At 39.0% G+C, this 23,770-nt stretch overlaps 2 protein-coding genes across 2 annotated transcripts in view; one reads left to right on the forward strand and one right to left on the reverse strand.

Moving 5' to 3' along the window:
- LOC124805342 (ras-related protein Rab-30) overlaps positions 1-6,381 on the reverse strand; it is a 32,391-nt gene extending 26,010 nt beyond the window's left edge. Inside the window, exons 1-4 of the mRNA XM_047265861.1 lie at positions 6,313-6,381; positions 5,995-6,144; positions 5,836-5,919; positions 5,569-5,752 (exon numbers count right to left, since the gene is read on the reverse strand). Coding sequence (XP_047121817.1) covers positions 5,569-5,752; positions 5,836-5,919; positions 5,995-6,081 — 355 coding nt within the window. The 5' untranslated portion in view covers positions 6,082-6,144; positions 6,313-6,381. The remainder of the gene's footprint in view (positions 1-5,568; positions 5,753-5,835; positions 5,920-5,994; positions 6,145-6,312) is intronic.
- Positions 6,382-6,490: 109 nt separating this feature from the next.
- The window catches only part of LOC124709005 (pre-mRNA cleavage complex 2 protein Pcf11-like), a 48,588-nt gene continuing 31,308 nt past the window's right edge, over positions 6,491-23,770 (forward strand). The window contains exons 1-2 of the mRNA XM_047240638.1: positions 6,491-6,676; positions 6,816-7,032. Of these exons, the coding sequence (XP_047096594.1) occupies positions 6,880-7,032 (153 nt within the window). The 5' untranslated portion in view covers positions 6,491-6,676; positions 6,816-6,879. The remainder of the gene's footprint in view (positions 6,677-6,815; positions 7,033-23,770) is intronic.

The raw sequence follows: 23,770 nt of genomic DNA on the forward strand, positions 1-23,770 counted from the left end.
GTATATTAGGGTAATGAACCATGAAGCCTGCTCAGAAAGGATAAGGGGGGCGTACCTGGCATTCACTAAGCATAAAGGGCAGACGTACCTATGTGGAGATAGGATGATCTGTGGCCTAAAAAATAGAAATGTTTTGTAATAGGCGTACCTGCCAGAATGGAAAGGGGAAATGCTCTCATAAGGTCAACCCACAAGCAGGGAATAGGTGCTGATCCTAGGAGAAGGGGACAGTATTAAGACAAAAGTCACAAATTTTACAGGAATTATTTTGGAAAGTGTAAATTCTATGAATGATTAGCATTATTATGTTTTGTGGAAGTAAATGAGTGTCAAAAGAACACTTTCACTTCTCCCCGAGTTCCTCCAAGCTACAAATAATGAAAATAGTACATACTAGGAAAAAAGTAGTACAAGAATAGAAAAAAGATTACTCATGTGGCCTAAACACCTGAAGTTTGCAATTAAAAAAAAGAGTCCTCACAATTACTAAATATCAGTAAAGCTGACTAAAACCACGAATAAATGCTCATGTCTTAATAACAAACTAAAATAAGAAAAGAGTAGAGAAAAAATAAGTGAAAGATTGTGCAAGAAAGGACAGAGAATTGTTACTCAAAGGGAAGATATGTCTCTAAACATATGTAAGAAATGTATACTGTTAAGATATGAAATGTTTTTTTTTTTTGAATGCATTATGGGAACAGCAGTGATCAATGTCTTATAAATAATTACTATTAAAAACAGTCTTGACCACAATTTATTTAATAAGGTGACCGGTTTCGACCACTACTGTGGTCATCTTCAGACCATTGAGTAGGAACCTCTTTGTTGGAGAATCACTAGATCGAAACCGGTCACCTTATTAAATAAATTGTGGTCAAGAGTGTTTTTAATAGTAATTATATGAAATGTTATTATGAGTGATATTATGTGAAAAATGATTATATATAAAATATCACATTTTGGTCAAGATATGAAATGTTATTATGAGTGATATTATATGAATAATGATTATGTATAAAATATCACGTGTTTGGTCTGAGGAGGGGGGATATGTAGTGATTTGATAATTTCTGTGTAAATTCTAGAACCACTCAGCCTTCTACCATCTCGAACACACGATATTCTAGATGTGAGTGTGGGATTGTAAAATCCTACCTACTACACGTCACGTTTGTGTGTGTGCAGGTTTAAAATCAGTCGCAGGAAGAAAGTAGATGCGGCAATCAAACGGCACTGACAAGTACCTGTCAGGCACTCCATAGATGCATTAGTGAGTGTGTATGGAAGAACCATGGAATCTATAGGCAGCTTTGTGCTTATTGTGTCACTCACTATTGTTATGTGAAACAAGAACAGTTAAAAAAGTACTCATATAGAGACTCTTGACTCAACCTTGCTAGAGGCAAGACATTTTTTCGATCTCTTTTTCTGAAAGTCATGGTGTCTAAGCAGACTTTCTTTCAAATGTAAATCCATTTGTTTCTAACATATGACTATACGAGAGACTTACTTGAAAGTAAGAATTTTTATTGTGCTTGAAAGTCAAATACATCGTTGATTGACAAAACGTAAAGTTTGTATGGCTACTTATTACCCTTGTAAAAATAGGCTTGAAAGTTTCTGTAGCTAGCATTATTCAATGGAGAAGTCAAGAGAGTTTCCAGCAGCTGGCTATCCAGTAAAGAAGAGTGTCTGCAAACCCCAAGTAAGTCATCTTGTAAAGAAGTGGAATGTGGTTTGGGGAAATTAAATCAGTATAACCCAGACCCACACTCACACTTTAAGTCGTCAAAACGTTAGAGTGTCCTGTAGAGGATAGGTGAGTGACGGACACCCAAGATGTTGACATGCCCTTCTTATTGGTTCTCTGCAACTTTTACATGTGATCCTGCTTCCACCATACCAGCAGTTGCCTTACATCTGAGCCAATCTTGTTTCATTTGCAATAACAGAGGTCATTAATGCAATTACCGAAAACTGCCACAATGTGACATGAAGGCTGTCCTAGGACCTCCATCCTTAGGAACCACTGCTTCATAGTCTGACCCCTGTGTGTGAACTTTATAGAACACAAAATCAAGGAATTTATCGCAGTTTCTCTTAAATACATAAACACATACACAATGCAATGCCTTAATACAATGATAAGTGTAGCATGTGTAATATTGTGGTGGATTAATGTACATTTGATAAACCAACTAGATGAGTAACGTTTAACACTACACAAGATGTGGCGGGAATTTATAACATGAATTCAAAGTACTGCAGAAAATTTCAAAAAATCTGTTTCATTAATTATGACAAAAATTTGTTAATTTACAGAATGTATCAGGAATAAGATAGGCTATGTTATTTTAAAATATGGTAACGATGGGCAACTACGTTCTTCGTCAACAGAATGTTAATTACGATGTTTGAATTTGGCAGACAAAAATTCATGCCACGCACAAGCCTACTGTCAGAATTCCAATATAATGCACAGGTTAAAGTGGTTGCAAAAATCTTAAATCTGCAGGTGATGATAAAAAACTTCCAGATAAGAATGCATGTACAGGACATGCAGATACCTATCTCATTTCTCTTATATCTCATTTCTCTTATATGTCCAGATTTTTAGTCATGTCCATTTGTCAACAGTCTCAGTCTTGTGTATTGAAGTTCTTGTACTAGATTTTGAGCACCACCACCAATGCAGTGTGCTCTTCAACCCAAAGTCCTGAATTCAGCCTGTTTTTGTACAAACACACTGATAGCACAATTTCACATATAAGGTCATCATTGCCTATCTCAGTACTGACTGCTGTTGGGTCTGTGACAATGGTTCAATTTAACCTACTTGTGCCAGATGTCAGCTTTGACCATGACGGCATGGCATGCATGTGGTGTCATCACATGTGCATGAAAAAAAAAAAGAAGGTAGAATTCTGGTCACAGTCTGAATTTTACACATACTAGATTTTGAAGAGTGATTTATGTATGCCACTTTGATGCTGCTGTAGGTCAAAGCATACAAGTGGTCATGCTAAACAGGTTTTTAAGGCCAATACTTGCATCCTTAATGATTTTTGATTAAGCTGTGGTTTGAGGTACATTTCTTTGCTTAAGAGATGGTAGACAGAGAATGCTGGAGAAATATGAATAAAGTATTTTTCCAGTGTGCTTAGCTGTGCTGTGAAATTGTATTCTACGATTAATTGATTGGAAATGACATTTTGTATGTAGCCTATATGTAAATGTCCCTAAATAATTTTTCCACGCCATTTCACTGTACTAAACAATAAATCCAACAGGTTATGGGCCCAACACTGAATTAAAGTGAAATAATAAATTTCATGGTGATGTGTTTTTTGGGCAAAAGTGTGCGGAAGTGCGTATAACGTTGTACTGTGTGTATGGTGAATAAAAGTGACTGTTGATATGAGTACAACACAGACAGTGCAAATAGGGCAGTTTGTAGGTTGTGAGAATTATGCAACTTTCAAATTTGCTGAGTGCCAAAACATGGATGAATATATTAATAAAATAATTTCAATCTCAAATCATCTGAGGAATATTGGCTTTGAAATTGCATAAGAATGGATTGGCACTTTATTGTTAGCTGGACTACCAGAGAAATATTCACCTTTGATTATGAGTCTGGAAAGTTTGGGAATACTCATTACAGTGGACAGCTTGAGGGTAAAGAGTCTATAGGACGTAAAAAATGAACCAGATTCTTATGATTGCTAGATAGAAACAATGTCAGCTTTATACTCTAAATAGAACAAGAACTAGTCAATGACATGTTCCAGATGCTAAAAGATTGGACTTTTTCATCACAGTATAATGAAAGATTGAGTATCAATGAAAAGAAGCATGTTAATTTTAGTAGACCTGAGAGGAAAACTATTAAAGGTAAGGCACTTTCTGTTCTTTATTCTTTTATTGGAACAAGTGAGGAGAATCATGCAGAATAGTTTCTAGATTCAGGGGCATCTGTGCATATTATTAAAGCTCCAACAGTTTTGTATGATGTTCACTCAATGATTGACACTGGAATTTCCACAGTTGATGTGTCTAAGTTAAAATGTGAACTTCCAGGAATGGAGAAATACAAATTGTTACTGCTCGTGACGTACATTAAGAACTAATTTGCTGTTGGTAAGCAAAATAGTAAAGAAAAGGAGCAAGGTTATCTTTGAGATAGAGGGAGCTAAAATAATTGACTCTTGTGGCGATATTGTAGCTACTGCAACTAAGGTAAAAGGTATTTACAAATTAAATACAGTTCAAGATATTGCTGTAACTGGAAATCACCCTGCTTATGCTGCAAAAGTTTTCTTGTCTCATCGGAGACTTGGACATTCGAACAGACAAAATTTGGACTTATTGAAAGATATGGCAACTGGGATGGAAAATGATGGAAAGAATAATGTACAATGGGAGGTGTGTCTTTTCAGGGAAGCAGGCGAGACTGCCATTTAAACCAAGTCAAAGCAGATCTGCGGAAGTTTTGCAACTCATTCACACAGGTCTCTGTGAACCTATGGAGAATAAATACTTATGAGGAAGTTACTATTTCCTGACATTCGTGGATGATTTTTCTAGATACATTCATGTTTACTTTGTTAGTACCAAGGATCAAGCGAGTGATATATCTGCTATTTATTGCAAAATGGCCGAAAGACAAATGGGGAGGAAAATTAAAATTTTTAGATCAGACAATGGATCAGAATATGCAAATAGAAAACTTAAGAAACAGTTGAATGAAATTGGTACCAGGCATTAGACTACCATTCGCTATGGTCCCTATAAGAATGGAGTTGCAGAATGTGCCAACAAAACCATTATAGAGAAGTGAAACAAATACTAACAAAGAGATAAAACAAATACTAACAAAGAGATAGAGGGGCTGGCCAGTACTTACCCCAGCTCAGTACAGCCGATTCAGTTCTGTTTTATGTGTATCTATCGGCTGTACTGAGCTGAGGTAAGTATTGGCCAGCCCCTCTATCTCTTTGTTAGTATTTGTTTCACATCTTTATATGAGATTTTCCATTAACCATTATAGAGAAGGCAAGATGTATGCTAAGCGATATGCTGAGCTACCTAAGTGCTTTTTGACAGAGGCCATGCCAACTGTGGTCTATTTAATTAACAGATCACCTACCACAGCTGTGAAAAAACATGATTGCCTATGGGCTGTGAAGTGTTCATGTGTTAATAAAATATAAATTATTATATCTTGTCCCTAAACAATTTTTCCACATAATTTTGCTGTGCTAAACAAAGAATTCAACAGGGATAAGTAGAAAATGTTGTTCATATTCGTTTCGAGGCTTACTTGTTTTTGTACTTCCTTGACACAGCTACTCTTTTCATCCAGATACAGTTTGACAATACTAAGGTGCCTCTATACCATGCTGTATAAGCAAATAAGTTCCTTGACACACTTTTTCAAAATACAACACAGATGTTTTGTCTACCCAACTTCACACATAAGGGGCAGACATTGGAACTATCGCATGAATAATAATAATAATCTGTTGGCTGGACCTTTTTTCTTGACGTGATCTAGTGACTTACCTACTAGCACCCTTAAGACTTTACTGCTTGCGTACTCCTCGATTTCACGCAACCAGTCTGGAAGGCAATCAAATGTTGGTTGACAGCTTATATCATAGACCAGTATAAGGGCATGAGCTGAACGGTAATAGCTTTGTGTTATAGATCGGAATCTTTCCTGACCAGCTGTATCCCAAATCTGGAGCTAAAAGAGAAAGGTACATTACGTAGATTTAGAAACACTTATTCTGCCTTACTGTTGAACCAAGATCTTTTCTCTAAACGTACCTTAACCTTCTCATTATCGACTTCCACTGTTTTAATCATAAAATCGACTCCTATTGTAGCGCCTTGGCCAGGTGGAAACAAACCCTGAAACGTCAACACCAAATTTACAACATGAAAACTACTACATGACGTGTATCGCCAGTGCATCATATGAAATACCTGTGTAAAGCGTCTAACGAGGCAAGTTTTCCCAACGCCCGCGTTTCCAACGAGGACAACTTTGAACAAAAACTTGTAATCCTCCATTTAAATTCAATAAGGCAATTTAGAACTTGGTAATCCATCAAATCCATGTAGAACAACTCACACCTGCGAATTATTAAACGTATACAATTAATGAGGCTACGCAAAGCATCAATAGTTCAACGTTTTGCAACTGGTAGCCGAATTTAAAGCTACTTTAACGTTCTTCAATGCATATCATTTGCAAATTATAACTCATATAAGGTAAATTAAGAATGATACAGTGATATTTACAATTTCTCATGTCGTCATAAGCAGAAAACATATCCAGGGGCGTCCTCTGGGAACAAGTTTGGAAACTACTAGTTTCCATTGGCGTAACATCTTAACCAATCACGACGGTTGTATGTCAGGTGGGTTTCTCATGTAAGAGCGAGTATTATTGGTTGTCGCTCTTCCTTGTAGTCAGCTTCTACCAATGAGCTTACTTTACATTGGTGGGCATCTGGCCTTTGCAACGTAAAGAGTCCATTTTTAGAGATTTTATGAAAGAAGAGGAAGTGAAAACGTTTGTATGAAGTGCCAGCAAGAATCTGTTAGACAGTCTGTGTATGAGGCATCAGAAGAAAGAGTTGTAATTGATTTAACCAGTTGTGAGGTAAATATTTATGAGGTGTTTGCACGGTGTGTGTTACTCAGCAGTTATTGATGAGTTGGCTGTGGTCCGATAAATTCCACTAGTATCCCAGTGTTTAGTGAAGTATGTGCATCAAAGTGTTATTTGTTTGATCTTGCAGTTGTGCTCATATCGAAGTCGCAGTGCTGTGCGGACTTTAGTAAACGTGCCATGTAATAAGAGCAATGTCTAACGTCGCAGCTGAGGAATATGCCTCGTCGCTCTCGGATCTTACGGTGAACAGTAAACCCCTGATCAACATGCTGACCATGCTCGCCGAGGATAACATCGAACACGCACCTGCTATTGTTCAAGCCGTGGAAAAACATCTCCAAAAGGTTAATTAAAGCAATTGTTTGTAATGCAAATGTAAATGAAAAGTGTTCATATTGGAGAGTAAATATCGGGTGTATTGTTCTCACCATGTGTATTATTGTTAAGCGTTAGCATTTGCGGGTGGGAGGGAGGGGGGTTGTTGGGCCCCCGATGCTGTGACAGTTACTATAATAAAGACCTTTACGCATGGTCTTTCAGTTTGCCAAGTTAAAGTTAACTCTTAAGGTCTTCAGCGTTTGCTGACACGTCATGGTGCAGCTGTTATTTCAGACTAGTACACAGCTTTTGGTTTTTTTTCGGCAACATTGCCGTAGTTGAGGGTCTTCTCGTGTACGCCAGTGTAGAGCGTAAATTTAACATTGGTCGCCAAAATACATTTCGATTCAGTATTAAACTTTCATGATTTCCAATAAACTAGTAAAAACAGATGTTGCCCTATATTCGTAAAGTAAATAGGCTGCTTCATTTACGGAATGCCAGAAATTATTAGTTCTTTAATTTAATTTCATCATGTTTCTAATTTAATTTGGGTGGGGATGGGGCAGTAGCATCAACATTTTTACACTGACCTACTATTCAGTGTCTAGCTTTGAGAGATACCTTAATAGTGGTATTGTTAGGCTGACTAAGCTCAAGCAACAGTAAGCATTTTTAAAGGTACAAGGTACAAGACAGCAAATGTATTATCTGATGATGTAGCTTTATCATACAATGTCTTCTTCCTCAGTGATGGTACATTCGGATTTGTCAGTCGCAAAAGAGAAAGGAAAAACTTTTACTAAACAGGATGGTTAGTTTTGAATGTATGTTGGAAGCATAAACATCATCCCACCTAGATATTAGGCAAGATATGTTCTTGATGTGCGTATTAATGAGCTAGATTATTAGGATGATCATCATCTGAATTTTTTTGCGTTTTTAGCCTATAAGCAGAGAAATCTTGATTCTGCAACACCAGCTGCTGTCTTGTATGTCTGAATCAAAACTATGTGACAGACAGCTAATAGTTTTTGGAACAGTAATCGCAGTAGACCTTGGCTATCAGAGAATGGATTTTATTTTGCGTTCTATTCTGTTTTTTCATATTACTTTGGTCCCATCAGTAATGTATCTTTAATATATCTCCCCCCCCCCCCCCCCCCCAAAGAAACAATCTTTGTTATGTGACTGATTTGTAGACCAAGGTTGTAGTTGGAAGTAACTCATGTAAGTTGCTGTGATAGTGCATTTTAATGCTACTCTTATATGGGAATGACAAAGTGATAATTGAGTGTAGCTAAGTAGTGAAAGGAAATAGCCTATCAGTTCTCTTTTGCCCCTCCACACAGTATAGTGGCCCTCACATGTTCTGTAACATTGGCAGTATATTGTGCAGAAGTGCGAAGCCAAGAACAGCACAATAATATTGCACATTATTAATGTCAACTCTGCCTTCATACTGAACATGTCTGCTCTTGATGATGTGGAACTCACTTGGATTGGAGTGAAACACAAGCAGACAGAAAGGACAAAACAAGTCTGAAAACTTCCAGTGAACATTTCAGTGGACCGGGGACTCACTTGTGGAAGCATTTGCAAACTGCAGCAACAACCAATCACAAATTAAGCAGATGAACTGTGTAATTTATCTTGTGTGTAGGCTGTTTTCTATGTATTTCTGTGCTGTAACAGCGGTTGTAAAAGAAACAAAAATATATACTGATTTCTGATTGATAGATTACATGATCTTTCCTCTGGGCTATGACAACTCTTGCAAGAAAAGTGAATATGTTCACTGGAGAGTGACCTGATATTATTGGTCAGTTCTGAGAACAGCTACTAGCAAAATGAAAACTTCTGCTTTCTGATGACACCATGATCTCCAGTTTCCTCTTATCATCGACAGTGTGGTATCTGGCATTCCTGCTAAGTTAGGAATTTAATTTTGCTGAGTACCCCATGGTGCTTTCATACACTTCCAGCCAAGGTTATGATCTTATGTCATTTACTTTTATCAGTTCATTACTTTCGTCAGTTCTTTGTAGAAATTTGTTCAGGTTGAATTGAATGTATCTCACTCTCTTCGTGAAATGTGGTGTATTGCACACTTCCACCCTTACATGCTACAGTATGTATAACCTTCTTCAATAGGGATTGCGCAGACCATTAAAACTGATCTCAGTAATTTCAAAGAATGATTGCCCATCAAACGCAGGGGCCCCTTATGATGAATAATATCAAATCCGTATGACTGGTGGTGTGAATTATGGAAACTGTTTGGTGCATTGCCAGGGGAACATAGCCTACTTTATCGTATTTGGTTGGTGAATAGCAATGAGTGAAAGCATTCCAATTTCAAGTGCCGATAGTCTCACACGGTGAAACCTAATTCCTTGTTTATAAAGGGTGGAAAGTTGTTTGAAATTTTGTTGGGCATTTGGATTGCTTGCAATGAGGGTAGCAGGAACTCTAAAGAATGTCATGGACTCAGCTCCGTGAAACTTTGCAAGAAAGGTGTGGATGCTGATTTTCTTTTGCAATTGTCCTGCACCCTGTGTCACAAGAGAACATTTATCAGAAAGAACACAAGTTTTGACAGGTCCAAGTTATACCTCAAGAAGAGCATCATTTTAATTCTTGTTGGATGAGAAGCTATATGCTACAAGCAACAGCTTCTGAAACAGAGTTGTCCACGAACTCTGCCGAGAAGCCATTACGTCATAGTTACGAATGAGTATGTTCCATTATGCGGACAAAACAAGGTTGTCGAAATAGATGAATCACATGTAGCTACCAGGTAACACCAGTGAGGAGGACCCTTGAAAAATGAAGTTGAACGTATTTGGCAGCATTGAAAGAGATTCCTGCAAGAGTTTTATATATTTTTTTTACTCAAGGGAGAAGCAATCATTAGTCTCTCTGCGTAAGCATTTTATTTTGCCAGGCACGAAAGTGATAACAGATGGGCTTAAGTCATACAGGACCTTACAGAAAGGAGGATTTCAACATGAAACTGTGGATCATTCTGTTGAATTTGTGTCATTGGATGATCAGTCTGTCCATACACAGAACATCGAATGCTTGTGCAAATCTATAAAATCGTCGATAAAGAGAGGTAATTTCCAAGAATGTTTACCTATCAAAGCCGCGGGCTCCAAACGATAGATATCGAATGTGCGATTCTAATTTGATCACGCGACTGTGGTGGCGGGTGTTATGAGCATATTTACAGTGGTCATTACAGCAATGACGAAAAAAGAGCATTACTAAAATAGTTGTAATTACAAAGGAAACGACTTAGTGTCACATTTCTTACAGAAACGCAAACAATTTTCTACATTGCGGAACCATGGAAATAGATTCTTCCACACAAGGCAGTCAGCCGAAGAAACGTCTAAAACACCAGACATCCCACTCACTACGGTCATAAATCGTTTGGGTTTTGCTAGCATCTCACAAATAATTTATCGTAATGCCCTACCGCCACAGTCCGTTCATCAATTTAGAATCCCATGTACCATATCTATCGTTTGCAGCCTGCGGCTTCGATACGCAAACATTCTTGGAAAATACCAAGAGAGAAGGCCATCCAGGAGGTAGGGACAAACTCTATCTCTTCCAGTATCTGTATTTTCACAACTTGAGATTCTGTGGAAAAATTGACCCTCCTGATACTCTCCCAATATTACTGACTGACACAGCAAGAATGCAATCACGTTTTTGGGGGGAAAAAAAGGATTGCTTCTCGGTGGCTCATGCAACATGAGGTATGGTACATGATGATGATGATGATGTGGCTGACAAGTAAAGTAAGTCATGTTTGTCGTAAAGTAAGTCATGTTTGTCGTTGTTGTTCCTCTAGTGAACGCTGCAAACAGTAGCCATAACTTGAACCACCAGAGTTGTATGATTGCCTTCGAGTCGCAAATTAGGGGCCTGCACATTCGATAGGCAATCATTCTCGGAAATTACCCTGATTTCAGTTGGACAATATTACTACACAATAAACACTTGAGTCTGTGAGAGCCATTTATGGCTATTGGAGCAACGGTTGTGGGATTCCTTGCTACATAATATTTTCAAATATTGGTAAGAGTTACTTAGTGCCTCCCCCTCTCATATTTTTTGTAGTTAATGTCTTACATATGAAGATATCACCGACAATTTGTCTGTTACATAATAGAACTTTTCTTATACTTATTTTGTTGTTTATTGTGGGGGCATTGTCAAACCTGAACCAGTAACTTGATTGAAATGGAAGAAAACTGTTCACAGCATTTTTAAATTAAAGGTTTGGGAGCAGGCTATGAGGGAGGGGGAAGAATGAATGAAGTTATTCAGGAAAAGTAGAATGGATTTATTCCGATTCAGCTGAAAGTTACGAAGTAGTAAAACAGTGGGGCAAGAAGTGCCAAATATTCTCTTATGACAATATTATGTAAAAGATGTATTTATACTCCCATACAGTGGAGATGTTGAGTCACAAACAGGCACAACAAGAAAGCTTTTAAACAAATCAGCTTTCGGGCAATTGACAGCTTTCTGAAGTAAACAACACACATCCATTTTCATGCAAACAGGACTCTCGCACACGTGATGTCTAGCCATGTACTTGGGATATTCATTTGCCTTGAATTGGAAGTATTAGTTTGCAGTAGTCTATGATTAACCAGTACTTTGGTGCAGATGCAGCCACCTCTGCTTATTTTTATTTGTTTAATTGGTCTTTTTTGCATGTAAATGCGTAACATTGTAGTTTCTGTCATGGCGTGCGGCTCATGATTCCTCAATAGAGACATTTACATTGCCTCCACTTGCCACTTTTAACTCAGTGGGTGGTCAGCTTTTCCTTAGAAACTAAAAGGTGACACACACGCCTATTCATTCCATTCCTCGTGGCCCTAACATTGTGACAGCTTGCTGCTTCCACCCTGTCAGGCATACCTCTAAAATAGCAAAGAAAATTGCAGAAGCTTCATAATATCACAGGCAGGACTCTGAAGTAGTTCACCGTGCGCTCCTTACACTTGTGTAGGTTGCTGTTAACACGAATAGGGTGTATTTTCTATTGGGAATCAATTGACTGAATCCACAGTTGCTGCTGTTATTATTTTTTCCCTCTTTTTCTCTATATGTGCATTCAAATTACTTACAGTTTTCACTCGTTCCCAATATTTTTACTGCTGCAAAGTCTTCTCATTGTTTTCATATAACCTCCTAAGTATTATCCTGTACACACATAAAAATAATTCTTTCCATTCATAACTTTTTGGTGATATAACAAGGGGCTATGAATTGTGTGGTTCCTGAGATAGCTGCAGTAGAGGTGATGCATAATTTAATAATAATTAACTAATTTTTACTTCAGCATTAAATCTTGTGTGTGAAACGGGCATCACCCTCAAATTCTCATAATATCACATTGGTTATTCAGCAGATGGTATTGTCATTTTGAATCCCATTGAGTGGTAGTGGTTATATCATTTTTATTGTGCTGCATCTGTATAGTATTACATATGGGTACTACACTGTTTATCACCATTAGTTAATGAACCCACAATGAAATATGCTATTGAAGATTACAAACTGATGAGAAACACTTGAGAATTAGTTGAACTTGTATTTTTTCAAGCTACCTCTTTTCTGTGTGAATTACATTTTCTTAAGATTTTTCCTTTGAATTTGTCAATACTATGAATTTGTCAATACCTCGATTAGAAACACAGTGATTGGCAGCTGAACAGGAGACGGGGTGATGTCAGTTCACATTTGTCTGCACACACTGTATGGTTGCAGCAGCAACTGGTAGTAGATTCCACTCCTGATGCAGTCACATTGCACCTATTAACGTGCAGTACTGGCTTTGCTTAGTCTGACGGTAATATTCTCATAACCTTTTTGTTCATTTTCACAATTAGTTCTGGGCATTATATCGTATGCAATACACACACCGCATGGAAAAACAGTGCAAACACCAAAAACGAATCACAATTGTTATGTTACTGTGCAAGCATCTTTGGCAACTGTGATAGCAGAGCAATATAACAATGGGAGAACAGAACGGAAGATGTGGGCGAGCTCGTTCTCAGATTGGTTGTTGCTATGGTAGTTGTCCTGTACACAACTGACTATCCATGTTACATTTGCTTTGTGTTGGCTTCTTCCCCCCTCCCCCAAAGAATCCTTAGTCTCATTCGAAGAACCCTCTGCCAGACATGCTAAGTGTGTATTTCAGAGAAGTCATTTTGGTGTGTAGATGCAGATGGGAACTTTCTGGCAAATCCCTGTCCCTAAACAAAACAGCATTATTGGACTTTTGACATTATCCACTAGATTTTTCATATACAGGATGGTCAGAAACAGACTGAAAAGCTTGTAAGGATGTTGCAGGTAAGTTGTGCTGAGAAATAATTGTAAACTAATAATAATAATAATAATAATAATAATAAATGATGCATTGCACCATTTCAGAGTTAATTAGCATTGAAATTAGCCAACCAGGCTGTTGCCAAATGTCTTCTTTGTTTGGTTTCCTGAATCTGAACAAGAGAGAGTTATGAAAATTGCATATGGGACAATAGTAAGGATTGTACCTGAGCCCAAAGCTGAATAGCCTTATGTGCTATCGTCTACAATACAAGAACAACTGACACTAATTGTGTCTGGCGGGCCGCTCGAATTCGCGTGCGCAATGGTCTAATTGGCCAACTAACTCTGAAATGGCACAATGTATCGAATTTTTTCTTAACAATTATTCCTCAGCAGAACCTACTCTGCAACACCCGTACAAACTTTTCAGACTGTTTCTGACTGCCCTGCTGTGACCAGTAACGGCCTGTTAAAGTTACACGCCTAAATTATTTTTGCTTCTTAAGATTTTTTTCCCCAATTGAGACCAAAGTGTTAAACTCTGTCCACTAAGAATTTGTCAGTCCACTTGCAAAGCTGGCTGAATTTGCTGAAGCTGGTGTTTTGTTCACTTGGTGACATTGGGAGACTGCATCACACACCTTCAGGAAGCCAGCGCACAGCATCGTCATGGGTGTCATTGTCTGCTGCCATTTTGAGTCTTGTTGATGACCGAGCGAGGTGGCGCACTGGCTAGCACACTGGACTCACATTTGAGAGGACGAGGGTTCAATCCCTCATCCGGCCATCCTGATTTAGGTTTTCTGTGATTTCCCTAAATCGCTCGAGGCAAATGCCGGGATGGTTCCTTTGAAAGGGCAAGGCCGACTTCCTTCCCCATCCTTCCCTAATCCAATGAGACAGATGACCTCGCAGTTTGGTCTCTTCCCCCAAACAACCCAACCCTCTTGTTGATGAACAGTGACCTGTGTTACTCAGAAATGTTGGTTGGGGAATCTGTGTTGTTTCCTAAAAAATGTATAAGAAAACATCTTCCCTAATTCTACAGTAGCTTGATATTGACAGTATAGGCATAGAGCTGTGTAGATCTGTCTGGTGACACGTGTAGAATGACACGTTCCTTTTTAAAACTCTTTAGAACAGTTTTGCTTCAACACCTTAGAATAAGTACTGCTATAAGTGAGAGAATTTTTTCATATGGCTGTAATGTTAATATAAGTGTACAGGTATTTGATCAGATGCAGTTGCCTGTCCAGTGTTGGATAATTTTAGTTTTATTTTCTATTCCAGAGTGACTTACCTCGATGTCTTATGGAAGACCTTAATGTCTAATAGGAGGTGTAATAATCGCACAAATTAAGTTACACTGGGTGCAATGACTGTTCGGAGTGACTGTAAATGGGGAAATTGCTTTATGGTCGCTCCCAGCAGCCGTCATGCCGAATGTCAACTTAGTTTGCTATGACTATCAATCCCTAACTACAAGATGAATAGTTACCTTTACCATACGTGCAAACTAAGTTGACAGTTGCATGATGGCTGTTGGGAGCGACCATAAAGCCATTACCCATTTACAGTCACTCGAAACTGTCATCGCACTGAGTATCAACTTAGTTTGGTGCGATTATTACTGCTCCTATCGGACATTAAGGTCTTCTATTAGACATCAAGGTAAGTCACTCTGGAATAGAAAATCAAACTAAAATTACACACACACACACACACACACACACACACACACACACACACACACATTTATTTGTGTGTGTGTGCGTGCGCGCGCGCGCTCTGGAGACCAATAACACTTCTAAGCTCAGAAACAATCTCGGTCTATTTTATATGATTATGGACAGCATGACGTATTTATTGTAAGTGTGGAAGGTTGTTACTTATTCTTTTGATCACTTATATTCTCTGGCTGTGGTGATCTAACCAGTAGAGCAGTACATTCTGACCCTGGAGATCCCAGTTTAAAACCTGTCTAGAGGTGGGGATTTTTCCTTGCTCCTTTTGCTCCAGGATAGCCCCAGGTTCACTCAACTTGCTGCCAAAATTAGTACGGGAACATTTCTCTGGGGAAAAGGCAGCTGTGGAAAAGTACCCACCACCCCTCCCCCCTCAGAGCCAGCCACTAGTCCGGTCATGGGCTTATGCCACAGACTTTACCTTTGTTTAAAGTCTACCAGAAATATTTTGTTACTGAATTTGTCAATATCTTTCATTTCATTGTGTGATGATGGAAGTGGGGACCTGTACGATAATCTTCTACAGGGAACAGCCTGGTTAAGACCAGTAATTACTGCATTAGGAGTTGGTGGATGAAATGGAAGTAACGATGACACACACGAATGTGAGTTTGTGGAGGTCCTGCAGTGCCATGACGAGCCCTGGATAAATACTGCTGTGAACCATGTGAACACTGAGTTGAGCAGGCTGCTGCTGACTGAAACGAAATCGCATACGAGTGCAGTGCCTATTGCTACAATTGGGAGATTGGGATATGCTAGCCATGGCGTTCACCTGGGTAGGAGAGGAAAAGATAAGTTGGCTGAGCGTCTTGCAGATAATATGCATGGGCCCATCATCACACACAGCCTGTGGTTACTGGTGTCAGAGGGGCACCTGTTTTAGGCTAGAATCAGTGTTTGGGCATCCTATTTTGAAAGAAGTGAAAGTAATGGAAGAGTCCCACAGAATGCTTAATAATGAACAGGAAAGTAAGGTTAACTTATTTTATTATAATATTAGATGATTGTTTAGTAAGGAAGAGAAACATCTTGTCTGTTTGGAAAATTTGCAGAGCTCTGAAAAGATAGACATCCTGTGCTTGTCTGATCACCACAAAACCACAGAGTTAGAAAAGTTACATACAAAAGATTTCTCTATTGCAGCTTACAAATGCAGAAATAACATGGGATAAGGAGGAGTTGTTACGTGCATGAAGACAGAACACAAGTTCAGAAACATTGAGACAAGTAGATTTTGTAGTGATTAGCACATAGGAGTGTGTGCTTATGAATTAATGCTGAAAAATATTTCACTTTTAATTGTAACCTTATCTAGATCCCCACAGAGAGATTTGGAACTATTTGAGGAATCTGGATTCCTTACTGTGTTACCTGTCAGACAACAGCAAGCAGTTAATAGTCTATGTTGACTTCAGTGTAGATTTTTCTAAAGGATTCTGATTGGAAAAATGATCTAATTTGGATCCTACAATTTTGTCTCAGCAATTAAACTTTCTAACACAGGTGCATAAAGACAGTAGGACTATAATTGATAGTGTTTTCTTTGATGAAGCTCAAAACAATAAAATAACTGTTTACCCAGTAACAAATGCTTTCTCTGATCATGATGTGCAATTTATTGGGATAAATAACCTAGTGTCTTACAGTACAGATATTGCTCAGTGAAAATTAGAATAATTAACAACTCCACGACAAATGGTTTTAAGAATAATTTGCAGGAGATGACATGGGAAGTAATTTATAGTGAATCAAATGCTAACATTAAATTTATCCTATTCCACTATAAATTAATATCATTATTTGAAAAACAGCTTTATACATAAGCTAGTGAGAAAGGACACTAGAGGGAGTAAAGTATCTTGTGAAAGAAAAATGGAAATTTATCTCTTGGCAAGAACAAGTAGGGTTTCTGCAGTAGTTTCATATTACAAAATTATTCAAAATTACTGTGAGAGGTTATTAAAAAATCAAAGAACATGCACATAATGTTAGAAATCAGTACTCCCGACAAGACTTAGGGCAATACGGAATGTAACGAAGTGTGAGACAGGACAACTGACCACAGAACAGTACTATTGATCTGAATGGAAGGGCCGTATATGATGAGTCATGGGTAGCAAAGCATTTAGTAATCATTTATTAAATATAGTAGAAAGCATAGGGACAAACAGATAAAGAGCAAGATCGCGGCAGTATGTTGGAAATGTAACTTTAATAAAAATTCAATCATTTGAACGTGTCATTAGCTTCTCTTTCTGAAATTAAGAAAATTATACATTCTTTAAAAAATAGCTCATCTGCTTTTGATGGTGAAATTAAGAAAATTATACTTCCTCTCAAAAAAGAAAGCTCATCTGCTTTTGATGGGGTCTCCAATAGATTATTAAAAATTTGTTCCCATTTAATAAGCCCAGTCTTATCTGAAATATGCACTGCATCACAAACTCTGTTTCACTGCAGACATCATTCTCCAAAATTTTTGAAAAGGTGAGCAACAACAGTATTCTTAGCAAATCATAGTTTTGGCTGAAGAAGGGTTGCTTTACTGAGAATCCCATTTCCACGTTCACTCACCAGGTTTTATAAGCATTAAATAATAAAATACCACCGGTTGGTATTTTCTGTGATATTTGTAAAGCATTTGACGGTGTGAATCACAGTATTCTCCTAGATAAATTAACATTTTATGGGATACTGCACAAAATTCTTAGTTTGTAGTGAAAAATATGGGTAACCATGAATTTGCCTTTGGTGCATGTTAGACCATATGTAGCTGCGTATGAAATTTAGATAACGTTTTGAATTATTCTTTAAACTTAGAAAGGTATCGCTATCTGTCTTTATTGTCGAGAAAATTTAATGTATGTAAAGGGCTCTGTCACGGACGTATTTGCCAGTGGAAAAGCCAGAATAAAAAATTAATAAATCCCTTATATCTCATGAACGGTCTGAGGTACCGAAACAAGATTTTGGCAAATGATACCACACAGAGGAGAGTATTTTGCCATACGAGTGATATGCAAAACTTCCATATCTAACATGATATTCAAGCAACTACAGTTTTTTAGATGAAATAATAAAACATTTAAGGACCATCAATAGCTGGTGAAACGAGTTTTGCTGTGGTAAGTGAAGAAGATACAAGTTTATTTTAATACTGAGAATGGGCTTTCTCATAACTATTGACTTATGCTCTCAGTTGTTAGTTTTAATAACACACTGTTTTAGGATTGTGTCTCGATTTCAACTGCGTTAGAATGGTAGTGAGTTGAATATTTGTAAACTCTGCTGTGTTTAGACATGGCACAAGAGAAGTTAAGTATTACTCAAAACTTCTCATAATCCTTCATGAATACATGTTTCCTCAACCACATTACTTTTCACCCAGGCTCATAGATTCACAGTCGGTTTTAAATGAGCATGGTTAAACTATGCCCATTAGTGTAAGCCAGTTCGTCAACCTTCCAGTGTGGAGTTTTTGGCTTGTACAAAAATTCCAGTAGCTCCTACTTAACACAAGTTATGTTTAGCTTTATCCAACGGAAAATTTCTTTGTACCCAGAGCAAAATATTTGCTTTCTTCCATGTATTGTTGAAGATTTGTTTGTCACGTCGGAGTGGTATGGTACGTTGTCCATTACTATTGTCGAATTCACAGGAATATTATGCAGAACAACATTATCTTCACACCCGGTGAACGTGTTCTTGGACGACCACTTTTATTGCGAATCTCATGTTCAAACGTGCTGCACTGTTTTTATTAATGTGACGCCAATACAAAACACTAGTTCAACATGTGATTACTGCAGCACTAGAAAATATCACTTTACAATGAGAGCTAATGAACATAGGTGCATCTAATGCGTGGCATGACGTTGTAGTGTTTATCCATGGCATGGCAACAGGGACGCTTCATTTGGCTCCAAACCATAGGACCCCGATCAACTCTGGGAACAGTCTTGAAAATTGCGAGCTCTGCTAGCACCTGCGTAGGAGGCCAGCAGTCTTCACCATCTCTGCCAGCTGCCTGTACGAACTCAGTATCATACCAGAACCAGTGCGACAGGTGTCGTTGGTGCCAACATGACCCCACAACATGCAGATGACTGCACTCTGCACACTTGATAGTCAAGGCAAGGCTGCCTCCACTTCTCGGATGGGGCCCCTCAGCAGACATATCGAGCACACATTGGCTTTCTTTCCAGCCCTTATCACTATCTGCCTAAGGGGCTCCATAATGCGCCTTCCTGCCCATCTGCCTGCGTGGACCCTGCTGAAGGAGCGGCCACCTGTCCACTCACAGGGTGAATGGATTAGGCAGGTGACAATTTTCCACATTTGCTCCCCATCTCGAGCGATACGAACGCGTTACAATCTGCCACTTACCGTGCTGTCTGGGCAGTTCTACCATGTTGGGTGCACTATAATCCGTTCATCATAAGAATAAACGTGATGTAAACATTGCACTGTGTGTTCTTCTGCGTGTTCTGGAACCTTATCAGATCTCCGTTTCACGCGGGACTGCAGCCAAGCTGCCTCGAGTACTGTCAGGTACGATAATAAGGGTATGCTTTGACTTAGCAATAATAGGGGCAACAGCTTTACCAGCTCATTTAACTTGGACAGCACTGGGCCGTCAGCTGGTACAGTTAGCCCGCTGTGACTTGGCCAGATGCAGTTCACACAAAAAAAGAGATGAGTAGAGGAGCAATACAGCTTCGAATGTCATTTACTTTTTAAGCGGAATGCAAATCTCCCACAACATGCTCATTAACGACTAGATGAAAACCACAACACGTTTTCATTTTTACCTAACGTACTATTGTAATTAAAAACAAAAATGATGAAAATTCCTGACTTAACCACAGGGTAGTTTTTCCACATACGCTCTGTGTAACGTAAGAGAGTATTGGAGTTCACCATGTAGTTAAATATTGAAACCACAGAAGGTATTATTTACAGTCAGTCAACTGTTATCTCTTAGCTCCTTCCTTATCTGAATCCGAGGAATACATTTCAGTTCTGGAAGTGTCACCTGCTACGTTGATAATGAGCCTGTCATCAACAGAATCCATGAAGCCAACCAGGCGCAGCATTTTCTCTTCTTTTATGACGAGCCGTTCTATATCCTGCCAGCTTTCGACAGTGACGTGTGAAAAAGTTGTGTGTGTTAAGTTCCAGTATGTTTGGCAGCTTAACAGTCTCAGGCCAAATCCTGCCGCTTGGCTCCAGATCAGTTCTGTTGGGTTCATATTGCAATGGTATAGATGCAAATGTAAAAATGCAGCATTTGTATCATGTGCTCAGTGCTGTGAAAATGATTGTTTTTCACGTTTCTTCGATACTTCTCTACCTCTGTGGTATAAAACGATGAACATAGTCCAAATAGACCAGGCTGTTCCAGCTCGTCGGCTCCGTTGTGAGACGCGGAGCGCTCCCTGCTCCAGGGAGCCGTGTCGCTCGCTGTGACCATTCAAGTGGGCCGGCACGTGGCACGGCTGGCTGAGGCAGGCGGCAAGGCAAGCGTTTTGATGTGCCAGCTGCTTCTTACAGAATCGACAACCTCATACTCTTAGCTGCTAAGACGTGCTGACATGCTACACCAAGAAACACGATGTTCAGGAAATAGATAAGAAACAAGAAATTGCATACTAAATTTATTGGGCGTCTGTAGCTTGACATTTTCTTTTCATTACAAGATCGGAAATATCAGGCGTCAAAGTGTTCGCAGCGTTAATGCGGAGGATGGCCTTCATTGTTGAATCCTGAAGAAACGATCGTTCCTTACTTTTTACTCTTTTCTTGCTGAGAAAAGCTGCTCACAACAATACGTAGATCCAAACATGCACATGAACTGAGCGGCATTGTTGTGAAGCTTGGGAAATGTTTTTTGCTGTAATGAACGATACCATCGTGACAAATCCAATGTGTTGTAGTACCTCTCTTCCAACAAAGTTGAATTTTGCAAATCAATTATCTCCAATTGAAGTGACGGTGCTAAGTCATCGGGGGAAACTGAAAAAGGGAGTGCTGAACACCTTAAGTTTCATTTCCAAACTAGTGAGGTCTCGGAATCGTGTTTCAAACGACGTGATGAGCTGCTTTAACTTTGCTTGGTAATCGCCGAAAGTACTACCTTCAGGTAGTTTTAAAGAAGCAAGACGATTGAAGAACGTTAAATGTCCATTACTCATCTGCCTCTCAAATAAACGTAACTTTTCCATGAACGCTTTGATCTGGTCGTGCATATCAACGATTAGCTGCCCTTTCCCCTGCAATAACAGATTTAAATTATTCAGATGCATAGTTATATCAGTAGGAATGCCAGGTCTGATATCCATTTTATATCTTTCAGACAACGCATTTCTTCCCCTTTCATTTCGAGAGAAAGGGATATTTCCTCACGAATGGCAAATAAAACATCAGGAACTTTTCCCCGACTCAGCCAACGAACTGTACTGTGGTAAGGTATATCCCCATACTCCGCCTCGATATCTTTCAGGAATCCTTTGAATTGGCGATGATTCATACTGTGACGCCGCACAAAATTCACACATTTCACGTCTTTCATTACGCCACCTAGCTCTACTGTTTCAGCACACAGTGCCTCTTGGTGAATAAAACAATGAAGAGTCAGTCTTTCCCGAATTCGTCCCAGAGTTTATTTTTCAAACGAGAAGCAAAACCTTGGTGACGCTCGACCATTTGTGGTACACCAACTGTCGCTACAGAATGGAGCTCTTCCCACGGCAAATTCATATTGTCCACTGATTCACAAGCAGCTTCAAAAATGTTACGTCCTGTTGCGGTGTAATCGAGTGGTACCACATCCGAGAGTAATTCAGTTACTTGCAGCTCCATGTCGACACCACGCACAAAGACTGCAAGTTGAGCACAGTTCGATATGTCGGTGCTTTCGTCAAGCGCTAGCGAAAATGCAACAAAGCTCTCCTCCTTTTTCCTGAGCTGTGTCTCTAAATCCGAGATTCGACGAGATATTGTTTGCTTCGACAGGCAAACCCCTTTAATTTCCTGCACCTACATTGGAAACAAACATTCTGCAACTGCTACCATGCACGATTTTACGAGTGGTCCCACCGAAAATGGCTTGCCACTTGTCGCAATGATGTGAGCGACCCTGTAGCTTGTTCGAATTGCAGATTCAGTATTGTTTTCTCCGCTCATTCACTTGAAAATTATAAACGCATTACAGAACATGAACAATGTTGCATGTTTTGATACCCTCCGTATTACGAAACCGTTTTTGAACTTACATCTCCTGGTATGTCGTTCCTAAGCCTGGCTACCAGTTCTCTGCGTGCACCGCCTTCTACCTGATCGTAGTGCGCTGCGTGAAGACGTGTGTAATGTCGTTGTATATTGTACCTCTTCGCAGAATTAAACACTTTATGACATACAAGACACTGTGGACGACCATCCCTCTCAATGAAAAGAAAGGTATCCTCCAATAGAGGTACAGGGCCCCCGCAGCTAGTCATAGCTGTCATTGAACACGGATTATTGCATCAGTTGCGGCTGCATGCGGCCGGGGGGCAGTGAGTTCGCTTTCCCCCTCACGCAGGCTCCGAGCTGCCGCAGTGAGCGCTCCGGCTCCCTGGAGCTCGGTTGGAACAGCCTGAAATAGACGATTTGGTTTTTCATTTTTGCCTTAAAAATTAAATTGTTATGTTTTCTTAATTGAAGCAACTTTTATGAACAGTCTTTCATAAAACATCGATAATTAAGAATTTGTATATGGAATGGAAACAGGAATTTCACTTCCAGTATGTAATTAGTAACAAGCAGACGTGCATTATTCACAAAAAATGATTATGAGTTATTATATAACGAGATGTAGGTATTTCAAATTGAACGAGAAAAAAAAACGATACTGGGGAGATTTGAACCAATGTAGGAACAGCCACATTCAGTTCACATCCCATTACGTTACCAACTGCGCTACATGTTTAATATGAGTTAATTGATCAACTCTGGGAAAACTTAAAAGCCGATTATCTCTGTAAATTTATGAAAAACGCTAAGAACAGCCTATTTCTCGGCACTTTTTAACTGTGTTCCATGCGCGTGTTTCACTACGGAACAGAAAGCGGCTTCTGTGCATTACCAGCCTGACAGTCAGACCACAACGCTGCAAAGGCTGTGACTGTACACGATTTTTGAAATAAAAACTACGTAACTAAAGTGTAATTAAGAATAACTTTGATGGCTGTTAATACGTTTGAGTAACTTAAAGTTTCATTTAACATAACTTAGTAATAACATATATCTAATACATAGGTATGGCCTATTTCCAAGGGCATAACAACACCATTGTATGTGTGCTGCTGCTTCCGACCAGTCATCGCATTTGTGTTTGTTTACATCAGGTTTATTTTTATGATGAACGGATTATAGGATTGTAATCAATCCAAGCATACATACAGAAGCAGAAGAAATGGTAAACAAAGTACTTAAAAAGTGTCATTGACTGGTTTTTAGTGATTGGCCTTACCATGAGTTAAAAAGATGCAACATATTCAGTTCTACACTTCTAGAGGTACTACACCAGTGATAAGTGTAACACATGGGGAGGAAATAATAAATAGGGTGGAAACTTCAAAATTCTTAAGGACCCATATTTATG

Source organism: Schistocerca piceifrons, chromosome 7 (assembly GCF_021461385.2).
Source record: "Schistocerca piceifrons isolate TAMUIC-IGC-003096 chromosome 7, iqSchPice1.1, whole genome shotgun sequence".
NCBI lineage: Eukaryota > Metazoa > Arthropoda > Insecta > Orthoptera > Acrididae > Schistocerca > Schistocerca piceifrons.